Below are 19697 nucleotides of genomic sequence, written 5' to 3' on the forward strand. Positions count from 1 at the left end.
TGCCGCCTGGTTGCAGCAGATGGTGATTTGGAGGGTCTATAACACCTTGTGCGTCCAAATCATTCCTGGCTCTGGTGAATTTTTATTGAGAGGGCTAGGAAGAAAGAATGGGTTTCCTTTGACTTTGAAAGTGACCTAAGAACCAGGTCAGTGTTGGAGATAATTTCCTTTTTATTTGTAATATTTTCAGAGGCGCTTAAAACATACAATGAGAATAGTCCTAATTTTACTCAGGGATTTCTCTTAATTGTGTTAATAGAGATAAAATAGAAATGCAAACACTAGACCTCAATTTTTAAGCGAAAACGTAGGATCTCTCCAACACTGGTTGGCTGGGAGGGTGGGCTGTGGGAATCTGAAGTCCCACACGCAAGGTTGGTACAGCCTTATAAACGCAGGAACCGTGCGTACAGCCATTGCAGAACTGTGTCGCTTCGTGAGACCCTCGATCTCTTTATAGTAATATTGCGGAATCCGCTGCCTGCAGGTTTGGAGAGGTGGCAACAGGATCTAGCCGAAGAGAAAGAGGGAACCATGACAGTGATTTAACTCCTTCCTCTGCGCCCACCTCAGCAGCCCAAAGCACTCCTTTGGCGGCTGCGCCTCAGCTTGGGTGCAGTGGGACGTGTCCCTCCCATGTTTCCCTTAATTAGGAGGAGGCAAACTTCTATCATTCCCTCCCGCCGGCTTTGGTTTAGTAATCAGACCCACATGAGTCACGCCAAACACGCAGCCCCCTCCCGACCGAGTGACAACTGGCCAGCGTACTCTCGGCTGTTGTCCCTTTAAAACTCGAATCCAAGGAGGTAATGATTTATCAAACTTGTCTTATCAAGAAAATGTCAAACGAAGGGCACCTTGCTTTGCGCTGACGCAAACCTGGCCTTTTCCAAGGAGATATAGAAAGCGCCTCTCTTGCTGGAGCCGAACCCAGTCTTGTCCATAGCTGGTTTCACTCTCTGCCTTCAATCTATTGCCCGTTTCAGACATGGTGAGTGTTTGCTTTTGTTCTTTTAAGAGGAGAGGGGGCTGCGAGGGTAGGAAAGGCAGATTCGTTTTGGACATTTCTTCTTGAAATGTTCTGTGCATTCTGGAAGACGAAGGGGGCTCACATTGTACTTGTGAGAATCACCTGGGGTCGGAAAGAGGTTTCCGAGGCTGTGGAGCTGAGAGGTTGGAAGTGTCTCCCAACCCCGCTCTTCTGGGAACTGTCCTTGGTGCTGAAAAGCCAGGTGCCAGTACTGAGGAGAGCCGCTGTGGGTCCTAGAGGCTACTGAGATAAGAATGCTGGCTAGAACTGAGATACTTAGATTTGGAGCAGATTAATTTAGATTTGGTGCAGATTAAAGAGTTCCGATCTGTGCGTTTGTGAAAGAAGGTTAGACGGGAGGTGTGTGGTTGATGTGAAGGTAATATGATTATTCTTACAGTATAATAGTAATTATTGGAACTAATATTTACAAAGCCCTGAAAGATAACACGAGGGGAGAAAGTGGATGGAAAAAACACCGCTGGCAGTTATTTTCATTTGAACCTCAATTGGGAGAAAGCAAATGAAAATTAGTCGTGAGTTTTGGTTCCCAAGCCAGTGTAGGGGCATGGATATTAAACTCTTGTGAATAGTTATTCTTGGGGGGTGGATAAAAACTTCTCACGTTCTTTTACATATCTGGGAATCTAGAAATAAATGTAGGTTGTGTAAGATAAATCCAGTTACTACCTTGTGTTTGAAATCTGGTTTATTACTGTTCTTGTGGGGTTGTTGTTACTGTTATTTTGGTCGTTATCCTTATTCTTGCTTTTGCTACCTGGCGGGCGGGGGTGGGTTTTGGAGTGCTGGGATTCGCACAACCAATTTGGCCTCAAACACTCGCAGGTGCCAGGGCATCAGCTTTTGTGGCCTCAGCTTGTTTATCGCTTATTAAAAAAAAAAAAAAAAGCAATGTGCATTGTTGAATGACAAAGGAAATGGGGCGGAAAATTAAAGAATCTTTCTACAATGGTGATGGGAACGTGGGCACCCTACAGTCGTGATGTGAAATCCAAAGAGGGCAGGGACCTCATGGCTGTAGGGTTAATTCCACCCTCCACTTCTCCCCCCTCCAAAAAACATTTCTGCATCTTTTCTTAGTTCACCTTCTATCAGGGAGGAGAATATTAGTTTCTTTATGTCATCCAGTTATCCACAAGACGGACAGACTGAGAAATAATGATTAGTTTTTCTTGGAGAAGGAAAAAAAAATCCAGATTCCAATTTGTTCCCTAGATATTATGTCTGGACCTGAGTTGTGAACGTCTCTATATGTAGATACAGGTATTTTTAAAGCTGCCGTGACTTTTTTTTTTTTTTTTTTTTGCACGAACTTCACATTATGTTTGCAGGATTGCGGTGCTCCCAAGGAAATGAATAAACAACCAGCCAACAGCCTGGAGGCGGCGGTGTCGCTGGGCCACCACGATGGCTCGTGCGCACTCGGGACGAGCCCGGAGCAGGGGCTTACCGCGGCCGCCGCCGCGCCGCCGCCGCGTGTGCCAAGGTCCTCTTCCACCGGCGCCCAAACTTTCCATTTCCCCGACGCGCGAGCCTGCGAGGCCGAGCGGCCGGGAGTAGGGGCTTGCAAACTCGGTAGCCCGCGGGCGCCGGCGGCCTCGGCGGCTCTGCGGGACTTGAGCGAGGCGCACGGCGCGCAGGCCGCCCCTCCTTCGGGGGGCGCCGGGCCCGGCAACGCGCTGCATTGTAAGATTCCGGCCCTGCGCGGCCTGGAGGGGGATGCGAACGTGAGCGTGGGCAAGGGCACCCTGGAGCGGAACAGTACCCCGGCCGTAGGCTGGGTGAATATGAGCCAGAGCACCGTGGTGCTGGGCACGGATGGAATCACGTCCGTGCTCCCGGGCAGCGTGGCCACCTCTGCCGCCCAGGTAAGCAGGTCGCGCTCCAGCCGCGCCGCCTTCTGCTCCCCAGCCGCGCGAGAGGCGAGCCAGGCCGAAGCGGGTGCACGTGTGCTGATGGGGAGACCGGTTGGCAGTGCCAGGTGATGGATGCGGGGGACAGCTTTGGGGCTTCGGAAACTCGCACTGCGCTGGGGTCACTAGTTCAGGGCGCGAGGGCTGCAGCGAAGCTGCCAGAGGAATTGCGACCCAGGACCTGCCGCTACCTGCCCTTTCCCAGCCTCAGTGGTAGCGGAAATCCAGGTGCAGACTCATTAAGCAGTTGAGGCATTTAGATTCTTACCCCTTTCTGCAGACAGGACTCCCCCTCTTGCTAATGACTGGTTTTTTTTTTTCCAAAACAATTCTTAATTTAAAAAAGGAGAAGAAAATACAGAGAAAAACCTGGGGGAATAATCACTTAATTCCTGTAGGCTTTGCACTGCGAATTACATTTATCACATGAGAACTCATTTGATGAGAGGTGGCTTACATGAGGCCAGTACTGAAGTTTAAGCCTCAGAGCCTATATTTTCCAAAGCCTGGTACCTAATTTTGTATATATATATTTTTTTTCTTAGAGTACCTCTCTCAATTGTATGAGCCTCAGGCCCCAAAAACCTGGATTCACCTGTGCATTTGATCCTTTACGCTCAACCAGAGGCATGAAAAGCCCACAAAGCAAATCCCAGTCCTGAGTTAGGGATGAGGCAGCTATTCCTGGTGGCCCCCCTCCCATATAGACTTTTGTCTTCTTCCATCTCCCTCCAGTTTCTCTCCCTCCTTCCCTGATTTCTTTCCTCCATCCCCTTTCACATATTTTAGCTCTTCCTTTCCCATTGCCTGCCTCTACTGCTATCTCCTCTCCTCCCCTGGGCTCCAGGGCTAAGCGTGTGTAGCCAGTGGTGGGCTCTTGAACCAGAACGTCTGCCTGTGTGAGATCTAGGGTGTGTAGAGCCCTTCTTAGTTACTCTAGTGTTTGTACACACACACACACACACACACACACACACACACACACACACATGCCCACACAGCAAGAGCTCAGCTGTTACAGTAACTAGAAATGGACATAAACTTAGGCTTTCCCGCTCGCCCTTGCTTTTGGGGTCCACCTCTGGAGCGTTTGGCTGTGTGCATTAACAGCCAGTGACAGCATGTGCCCAAAAGTGTGACCTCAGGTAGAGGCGGAAAATTTGTTCCGCATGCCTTGCTTAACCTCCGCACTGCGGCAAAAGGAGCTGGAATCCCCACCCTTCGTAGCCCCGGAAGAATTGAAGTGGGGGGGTGGCTGGAGGTGGTCTGTGTGGGGGAGGAGTGTAGTGGGGATATTGAAGATGTTCACTATAGATCAAGCCCTGCCTTTGCCTATTTTCAGCTCTGCCCATCTTTCTGATTCTCGCCTTCCTGACACCCACCTCGACCCTCCTCCTCTCTCCCCAAGACTTCCTTCCCATTTTGGCAGCTGCTTCTTTACCCTCCATGGCCTGTGGAACAGTGTGGACGTGCCAGGTTGCTAGAATGAGGTGGAGGGTGACTGAGGAGGTGAAAGCTGTGCAGTGGCTCGGGTCCCTGGCAGTTTTGTGTGGTGTCCAGGTGTCCTGAACATTTCCTGAGTTTATTTGAAGTGGCTTCACCTACAGTTTTTTCTGCTTTCCAGTGAGGCATTCCAGAACCAGGGACTGCCCCAAGAAAGCATCTTAGTGTGAGCTTGGAGAGGTGAGCTCCAAAGATCCACAGACTGCGGGAGCTGGGGGGGGGTGCCTCAGGGGACAGTGATTCTGAGCCCCTCAGTTTACAGATGGGGACACAGAAGCTCAGCAAGGGCCAGTGGCTTGCCTGGGCTTCTCCAGCTGGGACGATAAAGTTTAGACCAGAACTCAAGGTTTTCAGTGTCCTGTCTCTTTGCATGTCTGTTTCTCCATTCTCCCTGTTGTTTCACCCCCGCGTCTCTCTCCTTCCCACCTCCCTTGCCCCACTGCTGAAAGGCGCCCCCTTCAATGAGCTGACCAGGCAGGTCCTGCCCGTAGGCTTTAGAGAAAGTGAGGCAGGGGCTCTGGCTGGCTTCAGGCATTGCAGCTCTCCTTCTGGCCTTAGCATGGTGTCCAAAAAAAGACAGGGCTGAGTAAGGGGTGTGAGGAGTTTTGGGAGGAGGGGTTGGTTAGGGTCCTGCTTGCTGGGGACTCTAGGCATGATATTGGGGGCCTGCTTGCCAAATGAACTCTTGGTCATGGGTTGGGGATGGGGGGACCTGCTTGCAATCAACCTACAGTTCAAGGTTTGGGGAAAGCTGCTTGCTGGTGTGATTTGACTGCAGGGAAAGAGGGGTTCAGGAGTCTATTTAAGATGGCTCTTCAGATCAGAATTGGGAGCCTCCTGCTGAAAGACTCTCTGCAGGGTTGAAGGGTCAGGGCCCTGCTTGTAGATGCATCCTCTCTTCAGAATTGGGGTCCTGCTTGCCGATGCATCCTCGGTTGAAAAGTGGGGGCCTGCTTGCTGGGAAGGATCCTCAGCAGTGGGGGAGGGGCGGAATGGGGCCTGCTTGCGGACCTTCCCAGGGGCTGGTATCCGACCATGTGCTTTTCCGCCCCCAGGAGGACGAGCAAGGGGATGAGAATAAGGCCCGAGGGAACTGGTCCAGCAAACTGGACTTCATCCTGTCCATGGTGGGGTATGCAGTAGGGCTGGGCAATGTCTGGAGGTTTCCCTACCTGGCCTTCCAGAACGGGGGAGGTATGGCTTTTCCGCTCTTTCCGCCTGCGGCGTGGCGGGGCGGGCACTTGTGGGTTGGGGGGTGACGCAGAGCCCCCGGACGGGGATCGAGGCTGAGAGGGGAGGCTCAGAGCAGCCTCTTCACGTTCCAGTTCGTCCCCTGTGGGCATCCCTGTGAAGCCAGAGGGCAGGAGCTATTGAAAGAGGTTGGCAGTAGATCCAGGAGGTTTTATCTGGAGACAGAGCTCAGAGAAGAGATGGGTCCCCATGCTTCCTCACTGGTCCAGCTTTGGGGGCTGGGCCCTGAGTCAACTGAGCATTGATGCAGGGAAGTTCAAATCCTAATTTAGCCCACAGGTATTTCGGTACCCGACACACTCCCCGTGCTTAAACAACTTTAGAGCCAGGAGCTGTGCGATCCTGGACACTGAATTAAGGAGGTTTTAAGATCATAACCTGGAAATCCGAGCCTACATAGGAGACTTTGGGAATGGGCGCTTGGGTCGTGCAGAACGCAGGATGCAGGCAAACCAGGAGTGGGGAGAACAGAGGGGCTGGGGGTTGTGCTGTTGAAAATCTATTAGAAGCACCCCCACACACACATCCTCATGGGCACAAGCAGGGCATATTCTGACTTTAGCAAAAATCGTTTTGCAAAAACGGTTTCCGTTTCATTTGTCCTCACTGGGTGGAAGGAAAACTGTTTCTAAAATGGGGAGGACGCCAGTTAGGCCTCTAGGATCCTCTCCTGTGCCCACCGAGGAGGGACCCGGCACATTTACGGTCCCCTTTGCAAGGCGGAGCTAAACTGACAAGTCAAACCCCCTCTAGGAATAGGAATTTGCACCTAAGATTCCCTTTCACAGCTTCTCAACTGGACCAAGGAGACCAGAGCTGCGCCCCTCACCCCACCGGGTTAGGCGGCTTAAGTTTTGTTTGTTTGTTTGGTTGGTTGGTTTTGATTTTTGATTTTGGTCTCTCGGTGCTCTCCAGGGACAGGGACAAGGGACAGATGCAGCACCACGTGATGATGAAAACGGAAAAATGTGTTAATACCCCTCCCCCTAATTCCAAATTAGGACACGTTGACAAGTATTTATGAGGAGCGCAGAGCGTTCGCAATCAAGGTGCCCCGGAAACAGAAGAACGCATGCTGGCCACACACATACGGACGCCCCAGCCGTGTTACCCCTTGGTTCTCTGCAGGGAGTCCCCAGACCAGGGTGCCGTGTTAAGCTTTACAGTACCAGGAAAGGGGGCAGGCACTCAGGATGAGGGTAGGAAGGGAGTTCCAGTCCAGGGAGCGCAGCAACTTTGCAGCCCTGCTGCTCTCTCTGCTGGACAAGTCAAAAGGGTCCGTGCTTTGCTCGCCCGGGATCTGCGAAGTGTTGGGCTGCCCAGGGAGTCGGACGCTGGGAGGGTAGGCAACCTCTTCCGCACTGCGGCTCCGGCTCCGGGCCCCTTCGCGCGGGTGGAGAGCTCGCTTCCTCCCTCCCAGGAGCAAAAGAGAAAGATTGCACAATCTACATCTTTCTCGAAAACTCATTCAGGAGAGGATAAAGCAAGAGCCCTGGTTTAAAGCAAGAGCCCTGTTTTTGCCCCGACAGGAAAGGCCCTTCCAGCAGGAGGAAGAGACTAGAGAAAGATCAGCTTTCCTTCAGTGGAGCCCAGTGTTCTGGGCTCTGGCATCTCGAGTCCTGAATTGGTTCTGACCCTGCAACAGCACTCACTTGTCCAAAGATCATGGCTATTCCCCAAGCCTCTACTAAACAACCTCAAAGAATCCTTGAGGATAAAGAACCCCAGAGAACCCTCAGGAAGTCTGCGGAGGCCTGCCAGCTACTGGTGCCCTAGACTGGGCGTTCTGGGGAATAGACATGAAGGATCAACATCAGGGGCCCTCGGTCTAGTTAAGACACCCACATAAATAGTGTCAAGTGCTTAGCACCTGGGGAGAGGTACTGTGGGAAGACAGAGAAAGGAGGCTTCCTGAAGGAGGAAGCATTTGAGTTGACCTTGAAGGATGGAAGGGACTTCTAATGTGGAGAAGGAAGTTGAGACATGTGTGATGGCTGAGGCAGTGGGGAAGGGGATGTCCCTGCCACCTGTCTGGCAGAGCAGGTCCAACCCTGGTTGGCAGAAGTATGCAGGTAACAGGTTGAGGGCTCCTGGAGTCCTAGCTTAGAAGATTTTAAGGTTTTGGAGGGCTGAGGTGCCAATGAGATTTCACCAAATCTGACTCCAGTAGTGAATCAAAGGTGTGGATTTGTTGAACATTAGAAGAGCTTAATTTGGAGACATTGAGGTACTAGAATAAGAAAGAGAAAAGAAGAGAAAATAAAACTCACCCAGTATGCAACCCCTAGCGACCCATCCAATGGGGAACTGAAAAAAAGAACGTGTTTGCAGGGTACCCTTGTACTTTTTAGAGGGGGGCTCTTAAATGTCCTGGGTACCTGTGGTTGAGATGGAATATCGAAAGCTTCCTAGAGAAGGCAAGGGAGCTTCCTCCCTGAGGGGGAAGGTGGAGCCAGCTGGCCTGGGCCTCCCTGGGCTCTCACCTCCCACTCTCTCTTTCCAAGGTGCTTTCCTCATCCCTTACCTGATGATGCTGGCTCTGGCAGGGTTGCCCATCTTCTTCCTAGAGGTGTCTCTGGGCCAGTTCGCCAGCCAGGGGCCGGTGTCTGTGTGGAAGGCCATCCCAGCCCTACAAGGTGAGTTCCCCCCTGCCTTCCAGCTCCCTCAGCCCTCCCCTGCCCTCTATGGCACCACGTGGCCCCGGGGAGGGAGACCTGCTTCTGTGATCAGGAGAACCCACTCCTTCCTTCTCTGTTTGATCAGTTTCACCACTGGGGCCCTCTGGAGAATGGCCCAAGATCACCTCTGGCATTGTTCCATTCCTGGCAGAATGCCTCAGTGTCCCTGGTAGACACAGAGTCTATTCCACTATTAGTGTATCCATCTGTAAGAGAGAGCCAAGACTTAGGTCCCCACCCTGTGCCCAACTGTAAGGATTCCACAGGATTTGGAGGAAATGAATCCCTGGAACTTTTGCTTCCACAGGCTGTGGCGTCGCAATGCTGATCATCTCCGTCCTAATAGCCATATACTACAATGTGATTATTTGCTACACACTTTTCTACCTGTTTGCCTCCTTTGTGTCTGTGCTGCCCTGGGGGTCCTGCAACAACCCTTGGAACACGCCAGAATGCAAAGATAAAACCAAACTTTTATTAGGTAAGTTTGGATATACCTACACTAGGTGAACTATTCATTCATTCACTGAAGACGAATTGAGCACATATTATGTTTGCCAGGTTTTATGCTAGGTGCGGGGGGCACAGAGATTAAAACCAACATCAAATATACTTAATTCTAATATTTAAGGAACTCATGGCCTAGAGGAGGGGTAAGCAAATTTTTGTTTGCTCATGAATAGCTGGAGTGTTTGTTTAAAATGTAGAATTACAAGTCCACCAAATAGTCTGATTTACTAGATTTGGCTGGGGTCAGGTCCCCAGGTGACTCATATGCACGGTACAACTTGTAAAGCAATGGGGTCTAGCGTCTAGGGGAGTGATGCTTGTGATCCTGGGTCCACACTTCACAAAATGCTGCCCAGTGCATGAGGTAAACATGAGAAGAGACACTTAAACTGAGGACCTGTGATAGAAAGGTGCATAATGCCGAAGACCTAACCTAGAAGAGGGGAAGGCTGCCCAGGGAGGCAAGGCGTGTGTCTGGGGGAAGGCTGGTTCGGGCCTGAAATCCACTGGGACTTGAGGACTTGGGGGAACTCTCAGCTTGTTGGGTCAAGGGCAACAGCGTGACGGTGAGGAGGAACAGGGCAGAGTGGCTGGCAAGGCTCCTGGTCTGTAAGACGTTTTGCCCCTGATGGTACATGTGTTTGTGTCAGGTAACTTCTCCTCTCTGGATCTCAGGTTTCCTCATTTGAAAAATAGAACTACTAACAACATTCTTCATCCTACTTACCTCTGTAAGGAGAAAAGAAACAGAGGATATGATCGTAGTTGGAAAAGCATACAAATAGAAGGTGCTAGTATCAGTTGCCTTTGAAGGTGCTGATCATTTTAATGGACACCAATAAGCAAGTAGTTTCTTCTCTCCCCAGCGGAGCTGTTATTCCCTTTAAGCTGGATCTGGCTGAAGTCAGAATCCTGTGGTCTCTGTATGATTGGCTTTTAGTGTTGGTCCCCCAAACCAGCACTTTTGCCCTGACAGCCTGCACACTGCAGAACTAGGAAGTTACTTAAATGCTTTGAGTATGTCAGAGAGAAAGATGATCCATCCCTCCCACACCCCAGAGAGATGCACATTCCTAAAGGCAGTAATTCACACTGGAGTATTTTTACACACATGTGCATGTATGCACACAACATGTCCAGCCTCCACCTTGAGAGGCTTTGAATGAGACTGCAAGAAAGCTAAAACTGGAGACATACGCCCATCAGATTCAAACCCAGTGCACCTGAGTGCTCAGGAATGGGAGGATGGGGATTTGTGGGGTTCCCAGGTGTGCGGCCCACTAGTGGAATGACCAAGAGTAAGTGCCTCTAGACTCTCTGGGCCTCAGTGCCCTCATCTTTACAGTCTCCACGTGGACGGATTCTTAACTTAGCGCAGTGTTTCTCAGCTCAAGCTGCTACACAGTAGAATCACCTGGGGAACTAGCAAATCAAGACATCACTTAGGGTCCAGCCCAGACCAGTTAAATTGGACTCTCTGGGGATGGAGCCTAGGGATTTATTTTTACAGTTCCCCAGCTGCACCCAAGGGTAAGAACCACCAGGTTGATGTTTGCCCACATCCCTTAATTAAGCTGCCCTTAACAACGTTTGGAATGGAGCGCCCGCCTTCTTTGCCCTGCGGTCCCTACCAACTCAGCGTCACCTCTGCAAAGCTGCTGTCTGAGAGAACCCCACTTAGATACCCCACTTAAAGTAGCTGTTCTCAGATTCGCAACCAATAATCTGCTGCTGGAATGGATTCCCAAAAATGTCATTTTGGCAAAGTGCATTTTCTAGGATGTGGGGCTGGAATGGAGAAAAACCTCAAGGTCATCCCAGTGCCCTGCCTGTCCTTCCCAGATTGTGTCTGGGACGGAAGTTACTTTCCAAGGGAGTACGTCTTCCAAAGAGAGCTGTTGCCTTGATCCAGCCTCCAAGGAAGCTTCCCTGGGCACCTCCCTCAGGGGGATCACGTGTGTCCCACAGCTGTTCCTCACGAGGGATAGGAGTTCAGAAACATGTTCTCCTCTGCTAACAATATCCACTAATATGTGTGCAGCACCTTAATAATAATAGCCAGCATTACTTACTACACACCAAGCACCATGTTAAACCCTTTAACTCATATTACCAATGTTAAGATGGACAACAAGCCAACATATGGTTTAATTATCATTTCCATTTTACAGGTGAAAAATCTGGAGCTCAAGTTTAGAAAGCTAGCTCTGTGGTAGACCTTAGATTTGACCCCAAGTTTGCCTGCCTCCCAAGGCCATGGTCCTAACCACCATGTTAAATGCTCCTCAGTCTACAAAGCAGCTTCATAAATGATGTCTCTGCTGTTCCTAATAAGAGCTCTATATGTCCCAAGGGGCAGGTGACATGATCACTATTTCACAGGTGACAAAGTGGACTCTAAGCCTTAGAGGGTGGAAGTATCAGGCCACAAGTCTCAAGGTAGAGCCAGCACAAGGATTTGGGTCTCACGACCCCTGATTCTCTGCTCATCCAGGGTTCCTGAAGGTTCTATTCTATCAGCCCTGGCAGAGTGACATCTGTCCAGTTGTTCCCTAACTGATGTTTTTAGCTGAGATTTTGTGGGTTTAAAAGAAAGCTCGTGGGCTTCCCTGGTGGCGCAGTGGTTGAGGGTCCGCCTGCCGGCTCAGGGTACACGGGTTCGTGCCCTGGTCTGGGAGGATCCCACATGCTGCGGAGCGGCTGGGCCCGTGAGCTATGGCCGCTGAGCCTGCACGTCCGGAGCCTGTGCTCCGCAACAGGAGAGGCCACGGCAGTGAGAGGCCCACATACCGCAAAAAAAAAAAAAAAAAAAAAAAAAAAGAAAGCTCTTTTAAACAGTAGTTTGACTTAGTAATTCCATTTCTGGGGATCTATTGTTAGAGGAAAATCAGAGACACAGGTAAGGACTATTGGAGATTGTTCACTGCAGTGACATTTACAATCAGTGACATTTACAATCTAGGAAAACACTGGAAACACTTAGACGTGTAACAAAAATTCAATAATTCCATGGTTCAAATAAATTATAGTGCATCCATAGGATGAAGTATTCTATAGTCTTTAAAAGTGAATATTCATTAAACATAGGGAAATCATCAGCATATCATGTTAAATGTAAAAGCAGGATACCAATTTATAGTATAATTTCATTTTTACCAACAATATGTGCTGGCTAGAAAACATATAGGAAGGTGATACGCAAAATGTTAACTGGTTAACTTGGGGCCATTCTTTTTTTTCTGCATTTTCTATCAGGGATGTGTATTTATTTTATAGTCAGAATATATATGTATATATATGTATGTGTACATGTATATATATATACACACATATATATATAGTGTGTGTATTTTTTTTACAGCAAGCTGAGCAAAATGACTGGGCCAGGCGTGTGGGTGCAGGCCCCCCTGGTTTTGTGGAATTTTTTGCCTGGCTCACAATATCCCAGGGAACATGAAAGGCAGAGTGAAGACATTATATAGCTAAGCACCTTGTCGACTGGTATAAACCATAAAAACGATGCAAGCTCTGAGCAGAGAGAGACAATGGACATTTTTCACTCTATTCCCTGGAAACCTATGGACAGGCTGGGCAGATCTTATTTCATTCTTAGCCAGTGCTTTAAATGTTTTTTGTTTGTTGAAAATGGAGGTATCAATCCTTTCCCCTCTCTTAGTGGAGCCCCTCCATCTGTCCTTCCCTGGGTTATCGGCACTTGACCGGGGCCAGGTATTCTTTGTGTAAGTATTGATCCTTTGGGGTCCTGGGGTGTCTTGGAAAAGGGGATGATGGCCTGACTTACAGAGACATGGGTAGCTTTGTAGCCCCACTGCTCTGCTGGACAAGACCAGAGAGTCCAGACAGTGATGTCCCAGGCTGCCTCCCAAGTGGCCATACTGAGAGGGGCTTGTTTAGGAAATGGAAAAACTCCGTCCCTCAGGGCAGTGTTCCACAAATGACCTTCCAGGCTCCCCCTCCCCCTTACAACCCCATAACCAACCACCGTACCCTGTGACAGTGGGTAGCTTGTCCCAGAAGAGGGGGTGGATTCCCACGCCATTACGACCTTCACTCATAGCAGGGAGGGGTTTATCCCATGGCCCCTCAGCTCTGCTAGGGACATACTGCCTGGGAGCCCTACCTCATCATTCAGATGCCAGGACCCTGTACCTGCTCCGGCCATGGGCAAAAGCCCTGGCTCCGTCCACCGTGGAGGCTGAGCTTGCCACACATTTCTCAGGTGTAGATTGTGAGAGAGGCTGTCTTCCTTAGGGGCATTCAACCCTCCAGGTATTTGTAATGTTGAAGGGCTAATCCATGCCCTGCCAAGTAAGACCAAAAACTGTTCTTTGAAATTAGGAGCTAGCTGGGTCATTTAAAGTGGGAAGTGCATAAATATCATTTCTGTTTCTGGAATGGCTTAATTTTCATTAGAACCTTAATTCAGTGATTCCTTTTCTCCCTAGTCTTTCACGTGCTTTCATTTATTCATAATTGCTCGCGTAAAGAGAATCTCATTCGAACAGCTTCCAATTCAGCACGATCTTTATCGCTGTTCTTTGTTCAGGGTTGCTGGGCCGCAGAGCTAGCCGATGACACGGCCCATCGTTCTGTTGCTGGTCGACCTGAAGGCGCAGTGTGCTGGGAAGCACGCCTCTGCCACCCAGTGGTCGGAAGGGATGTTGCAGGAGGCTTGAGGCTGCAGGGAGCCCTGCTGCAGTGCCTGAGGGACGCTGTGACCTTGCACTGCAGCGGAGAGCGGTGATCCAGAGATGCCCTGTAGGGAAGCTGCCCATGTGCTTCTCAGTGCCAGTTTTGGAAGCAAGCGATTTGGCGTTTGCCCGTGTGTTAGCGATCTCTTCTGTCTTAGGGGACGTACTTTTGGGCAGGAGGGCGAGAAATAACTTCTGTGCTTACTTACAGAAAAGGGCTATGGATGGTGCTTTAATTGTCTTCATTCTGGTCCCTGCTGGGGGAAACAAATGCTTTCTTAGTAAATAGTTGATAATTATGAGGTGAGAATTCCCCTGAAAGTCTCTGTTATTTGATTAAAGAAGATAATTTTGAGTAAGAAGGTATTTTGAGGACTCTAATAGTGGTGGTTCTCAAACCTGGGAGATTTTGGCAGGAGACATTTGACAGTGTTCATAGACAGTTTTGGTTGTCACAGCTGGGCAGGGGTGGGGTGGGGGTGGGGTGGATGTTCCTGGCATCCAGTGGGCAGAGGCCAGGGATGTTGCTAATACCCTGCAATGCATGGACAGCCTCCCACAGCAGGGAGTTTTCTCGTCCCAGGTGTCAGTAGTACTGCTGTTTAGAAAAATTCTGGTCTAAAGGACTAATCAGAGGGAAGGGATTCTTTTAATTACTCTTTTCAATTTTATCCAGTATTCTGAGATATTCTGGGGGATGTGTGGGAGGTAGTAGATAATTTATGGCTGGCAAGTGGGATTGAGAGATGATGTTGAGAATTAGAGATGCTCACCCCATGCAAAGGTATAACGATGGCGATTGCATTACGCCTAAGTTTTACTGAATCCAGCTGTGTGCTAGGCATTGCATGAAATTTTTCCATTCATGATCTATCTCACTTAATTTAGTTCTTGGAACAACCTTCAAACTAGATACACTATTATCAGAAAATGGAGGCTTGGACAGATGAAGGAACTCATCCAAGCTCTCAGGGCTAGTGGAACCCCCGAACCCATGGTTTTACCCACTTTGCTGTTCCACAGAGGGCATAAATTGGGAGTCCATGCACCAGATCTAGGCTGCATGTGCTTTTTTTTGGTTGGGTTTGGTTTCGTTTTGGCCCACAGTGCTTAAAGACAGTTTGGCCTATTTCCAATGTTTCAAAATGGAGAGATTTTGTGTAAATATCTGGATTTTCTGCATCTTTTATCAGGACACCTAGAAAAGCATGGCACTGATTGGCTGGTAAGTCGTCCCTCGGTATTAATGGGATTGGTTCCAGGAGCCCTTTCGGATACCAAAACCTGCAGATGTTCAAGTCCCTTATATAAAATGGTGTAGTACAATGAAAACAGTATTCAGCCAACCGCCATCGAAATTTCAATCCGTGGTTGATTGAATCCATGGATGTAAAACTGCGGATACGGAGGGCAGACCGTACTCTCTGTTTTGCCACCCCCTTTTACCTTCCTTTTTTTTTTTTTTTTTTTTTTTGCGGTACGCGGGCCTCTCACCGTTGCGGCCTCTCCCGTTGCGGAGCACAGGCTCCGGACGCGCAGGCTCAGCAGCCATGGCTCACGGGCCCAGCCGCTCCGCGGCATGTGGGATCCTCCCGGACCGGGGCACAAACCCGCGTCCCCTGCATCGATCAGCAGGCGGACTCTCAACCACTGCGCCACCAGGGAAGCCCTACCCTCCATTTTATATCTTTCAAAGTTGTGTTACCAGCGTGGCTTCTGAAGGTGTTTGAGTTTATGTTCCCTGCTCTCTGCTTCCCAGTAAAGTGGTTAAGAGCATGGCCTCCAAAGAGAGAGTGACTGTTTGCCTCCTGATTCTGTTGTGTGACCTTGGCAAGCAACCGCACTTCTCTGGGCCCAGTTTCTTTACCTGTAACATACAGATAATAACAATACCTACCTCGCGGGTGTGATGTGAGGCTCAAGTTAGTTAATGCATATAAGACATTTAAAATAGTACATAGTAAGTGCCCTATAAGTGTTAGTTATTGTTGTTATTGTTACTTTTCCTTTCTTTATAAATTAATATCCTTTGGCATTAATCCTGGTGGACTCTTTATCTAAAATATCCATCAAGTGATCATGGAAACATTGTAATGTGGTCAGAAAGACTTCAGTATCTTCCTATTTCAAATGAGATAATCGCAGGCACCTCCCAGGTCTTCTGAGGCTTCCACAAGATAATAATTGGTAAAGCGTCCAGCACGGTACCTGATATGCTAAGACTCACCTGATTAGTTCCCTGTTCCCATCCCAGCCTAGGTCAGGCATTCTCAACCTCAGCACTATTGACATTTTGGGCTCGATAATTCTCTGTCGTGGGACTATCCTATGCATTGTTGGACGTTTAGCAGCATCCCTGGCCTCTGCCCACTAGTTGCCAGTACCACCCTTTTCCCCAAATATGGCAACTAAAAATGTCCCCCGACATTGCCAAGTGCCCCCTAGTGGACAAATTCGTTCCCAGTTGAGAACCCCTTTGTTCAGTCCTGTTGCAGGCTCACGAGCACACGCGAGTGTGCAGAAAGCACATGGCACATATCTTAGGGAACTTCTGTATGTTGGCCGTTGTGCCAAGCAGTGGATTCAAGGTGGGCTTATTAGTAAGCCTTCTGTGGTAGAGCCCTTCAGAAGTTTTACTTATGTCTGATTAAAATTCATTTCTGCAAGCCATTTATTTTTTGTGGAGTCGTAACGATCCGGCTTTGAATCCTGATTCTCTTCCTCATTAACTGTGTGATTTTGGTAGAATGACCTAACCTCTGAGCCTTTTTCCTCATCTGAAAGACAGAGGCAATAGTACCCACAGCAGAGGCTGTTGTGAGCCTTACGTGAGGTAATGCATGTAAAACGCTTGGCGTGTAGAGCGCGCTCCAGAAATGGGAGCCATTGTTGCCAGGACCGGGAACTGCTGGGGGGTACTGGGGGCTCAGGGATGAATAGCACACAAGTTTGGGGTTCATCTGCATCTAGCTTTGCTCAGTTAATACCCTCGCAAAGTTACTCTCCAATATTTGGCAAATATGTTTGGCTTTTGTTTTTAAGTTGCTAGAGAGATACACGTGTCTATTTTCTGTACAGATTTAACTGTGTTTTCGTTCCATCCTCTCCTAAACAGATTCCTGTGTGATCAGTGACCATCCCAAAATACAGATCAAGAACTCAACTTTCTGCATGACGGCCTATCCCAACTTGACCATGGTTAATTTCACCAGCCAGGCCAATAAAACGTTTGTCAGTGGGAGTGAAGAGTATTTCAAGTAAGATTCTAAAAAAAACTTTTCTAAGAGAAACCCAGTGAATTAGTGACTATCCAACTTGTAGACTAGAGGGATGGGTTGCCTCCCTCTGTACTCTCCCTACCTACTCAGATGCTCAGGGAGGAAGATTTTTTTCCCTGGTCTGGCTTCTGGGAGCGGGTTATCGTGCCCTGTGGGCCTGGAGAGGAGACTTGGCTGAATGCTGGTGGGAACAGAATGGGTGCTGCTGTAGTTCATGATGCTGATGCCAAAAACATTGCAAAACCTTCCTCCGATGCCATCTAAGCAGACCTTCAGTTGACTAGGTTGTTGTTTGCTTTTACTTGTTCTGTTTTTTTCCTTCTGCACTTGTGAGGGGAAGAGAGACAAAAATTCAGGCAAGTCAGGAAACAAATCATGATCAGTGATTTGGTTTAAAGAAGAACTAATTCTTTCCTTTTTTTTTTTTTTTTAAACAGTTCTGTCTTAGTTTTATACTTTCTTCATCCATTTTGCCAGACATTGAGGATTGAGGTTTAGGGATTTAGGAAATCCTCAGCCACCACAGGAAGATTTAAAAACGTTCAGGGAATTATTTCATAAGGGAGGTAGATGGAGACAGAGTTCAACAGAGAGTAGATAATGTTCTCTAGCTAAGCCTTAAGTCGGGGGTTGTAAACTCAAATGTACTTGGGGGCTTGGCAGGGAGGGAGTGTTAAGACGATACAGAATGGTGGGGACTGTGGCCAACGGGAGGGGAGGTCTGCCCAGTGTAAGGGAGGCTGCTGATGCTCAGCTCCAACTGGCCCCTGTCTTATGAGAATGTGGGCAGTGCTGCCAGAGCTTCCATTTTACAAGAGAAGTTGGAAATAAAATAGGAGTTTTTCTGTGTCTCTCCCACTTTAAATGTTAGCAAACTAATTCAGATGAAACACTGGGGTCACGTAAAATGTATGTGTCAGGGGACCCTTGGTTTGTGGCCTTTACTTAGATAATAGGAAGTGGTTACTACTGTTCCCACTAGTTCTTCCAAGCTTTCTCTCCTGTGGACTAAGAGGGCACATGGATGTTTCCTGTAGAACAGAAGGGGCACTTAGGCTGAATGAAGAAATAATCCCCTTTGAAGAAAACGTAGGACCAGTGAGGGTGGGCCTTGATTCACCCTGAACTCTGAGAAAGGAGTCTGACCTCGTGGTGGGCTGAAATCTGATCACATAATCCATGTGGTCAGGTGTGTTACGAAGTGTTTTGCAAATCTGCTTTTGGTGGCTTTGCTCATCCTCTGGGACCAGTCTTCATTTCCAAGAGGGAATGTTATCAGGAGCTTCTTGGGGCCCATCCAATATCCCTTATTAAATCATGGAGTAGTTGAGATGGCCAAGGGGCCGTGGAATTGTTGGCTAGATGGCCTGCCCATTGTGGGGTTGGGGGTCCTTTCCAGTGCTTAGAAGTATGGTCCCTAAGGTTTGGTAGCCCAGGCTGGTTCCACCCTTGGTGACTTCTACTCTACTCTAGAGCCCAGGTTGCCCCAGGAGTTGAGACTAAAAGAGCTCCAGGTTGCTCTTGTGAACCGCTAAACAGCCTCTCACAGTGTCGCTGGCTAGCTGGCTGGAGGAGTGCTGCCCCCTTCACTTCCCTCAGCAGGTCAGGACACTCGGCTGTCATGTCTGCAGCTCAGCAGAGTCTGGATGCTGGCTGGCCCTTGATTCAGGTCACAGAAAGACACCCACCTACACGCACAGCACTTTCATCCAGGCTGTGTGACTTTATTACAGAGTTGAGGGGATTGTCCCATCTGGCGTCATGACTCATGGTCTCTGAAGCTGCTTCCTGTCCCCAGGGGTGAGGCTGCCTGCTTGCCCTCTAGCCAGGGATGTGGGCGTCGCCACCTTCAGCTTACACACAGGTGCCAGCAGTCGCTACAGATGAGCGCCATCCCCCTTCTGTTTGCGGCTGGTTGTCTGTCTTCGAATACGTTCCTTGAGTAAGGCCCAGCCAGCCCTGCTTTTACATTTCAGCCAACCTCAGCCCTGGGACATGCTCATCACAACCTGAACTAAAATGCACAGCGGCATTTTTAATTCTTTTACCATAATGACTCTGTACTGATTTTTTTAAATTTAAAGTTGTACAAAAACTCTTGGGATACATTCTCACAAAAGAGTAGAACAATACAGAAACACACAAAAATCATCCTTGACAGTTTAGAGTTTCTGTTAGTGATGTGTCCTTATGTAAAGACAACAACCTCCATAATGCCCATTCCAGGGGCTGCTACACCAGGAACCCCGACGCTGTTGGATTTGTTGCACTGCTCCTGGGGCAGCTCCAGATGATGGTAGAGCTGACATAGCCTTGTTCAGAGCCCGCCCAGGGCCATAATTAATTTTTTTTTAAGTTGAAGTATAGTTGAATTATAATATTGTGTTAATTTCAGGTATATAGCAAAGTGATTCAGTTACACACACACACATATTCTTTTTTAGATTCTTTTCCCTTATAGGTTACTACAAAATATTGAGTATAGTTCCCTGTGCTAATACAGTAGGTCCTTTAGGGCCATAATTTTTTTTTGTAATTAATTTATTTTAATTTTTGGCTGCGTTGGGTCTTCATTGCTGTGCACGGGCTTTCTCTAGTTGCAGTGAGCAGGGGCTACTCTTCGTTGTGGTACGCGGGCTTATCATTGCGGTGGCTTCTCTTATTGCGGAGCGCAGGCTCTAGGCGTGCAGGCTTCAGTAGTTGTGGCGCGCGGGCTCAGTAGTTGTGGCTCACGAGCTCTAGAGCGCAGGCTTAGTAGTTGTGGCACGTGGGCTTAGTTGCTCCGCGGCATGTGGGATTTT

At 48.8% G+C, this 19697-nt stretch overlaps 1 protein-coding gene across 1 annotated transcript in view; it reads left to right on the forward strand.

Moving 5' to 3' along the window:
- The first annotated feature begins 2296 nt into the window (after positions 1 to 2296).
- The window catches only part of SLC6A5 (solute carrier family 6 member 5), a 54035-nt gene continuing 36634 nt past the window's right edge, over positions 2297 to 19697 (forward strand). Inside the window, exons 1-5 of the mRNA XM_082628786.1 lie at positions 2297 to 2919; positions 5523 to 5661; positions 8223 to 8354; positions 8704 to 8877; positions 16734 to 16875. Coding sequence (XP_082484912.1) covers positions 2404 to 2919; positions 5523 to 5661; positions 8223 to 8354; positions 8704 to 8877; positions 16734 to 16875 — 1103 coding nt within the window. The 5' untranslated portion in view covers positions 2297 to 2403. The remainder of the gene's footprint in view (positions 2920 to 5522; positions 5662 to 8222; positions 8355 to 8703; positions 8878 to 16733; positions 16876 to 19697) is intronic.

This window comes from Mesoplodon mirus (genome assembly GCF_964341445.2).
Source record: "Mesoplodon mirus genome assembly, chromosome: 7".
In the NCBI taxonomy this organism is placed as follows: Eukaryota; Metazoa; Chordata; class Mammalia; order Artiodactyla; family Ziphiidae; genus Mesoplodon; species Mesoplodon mirus.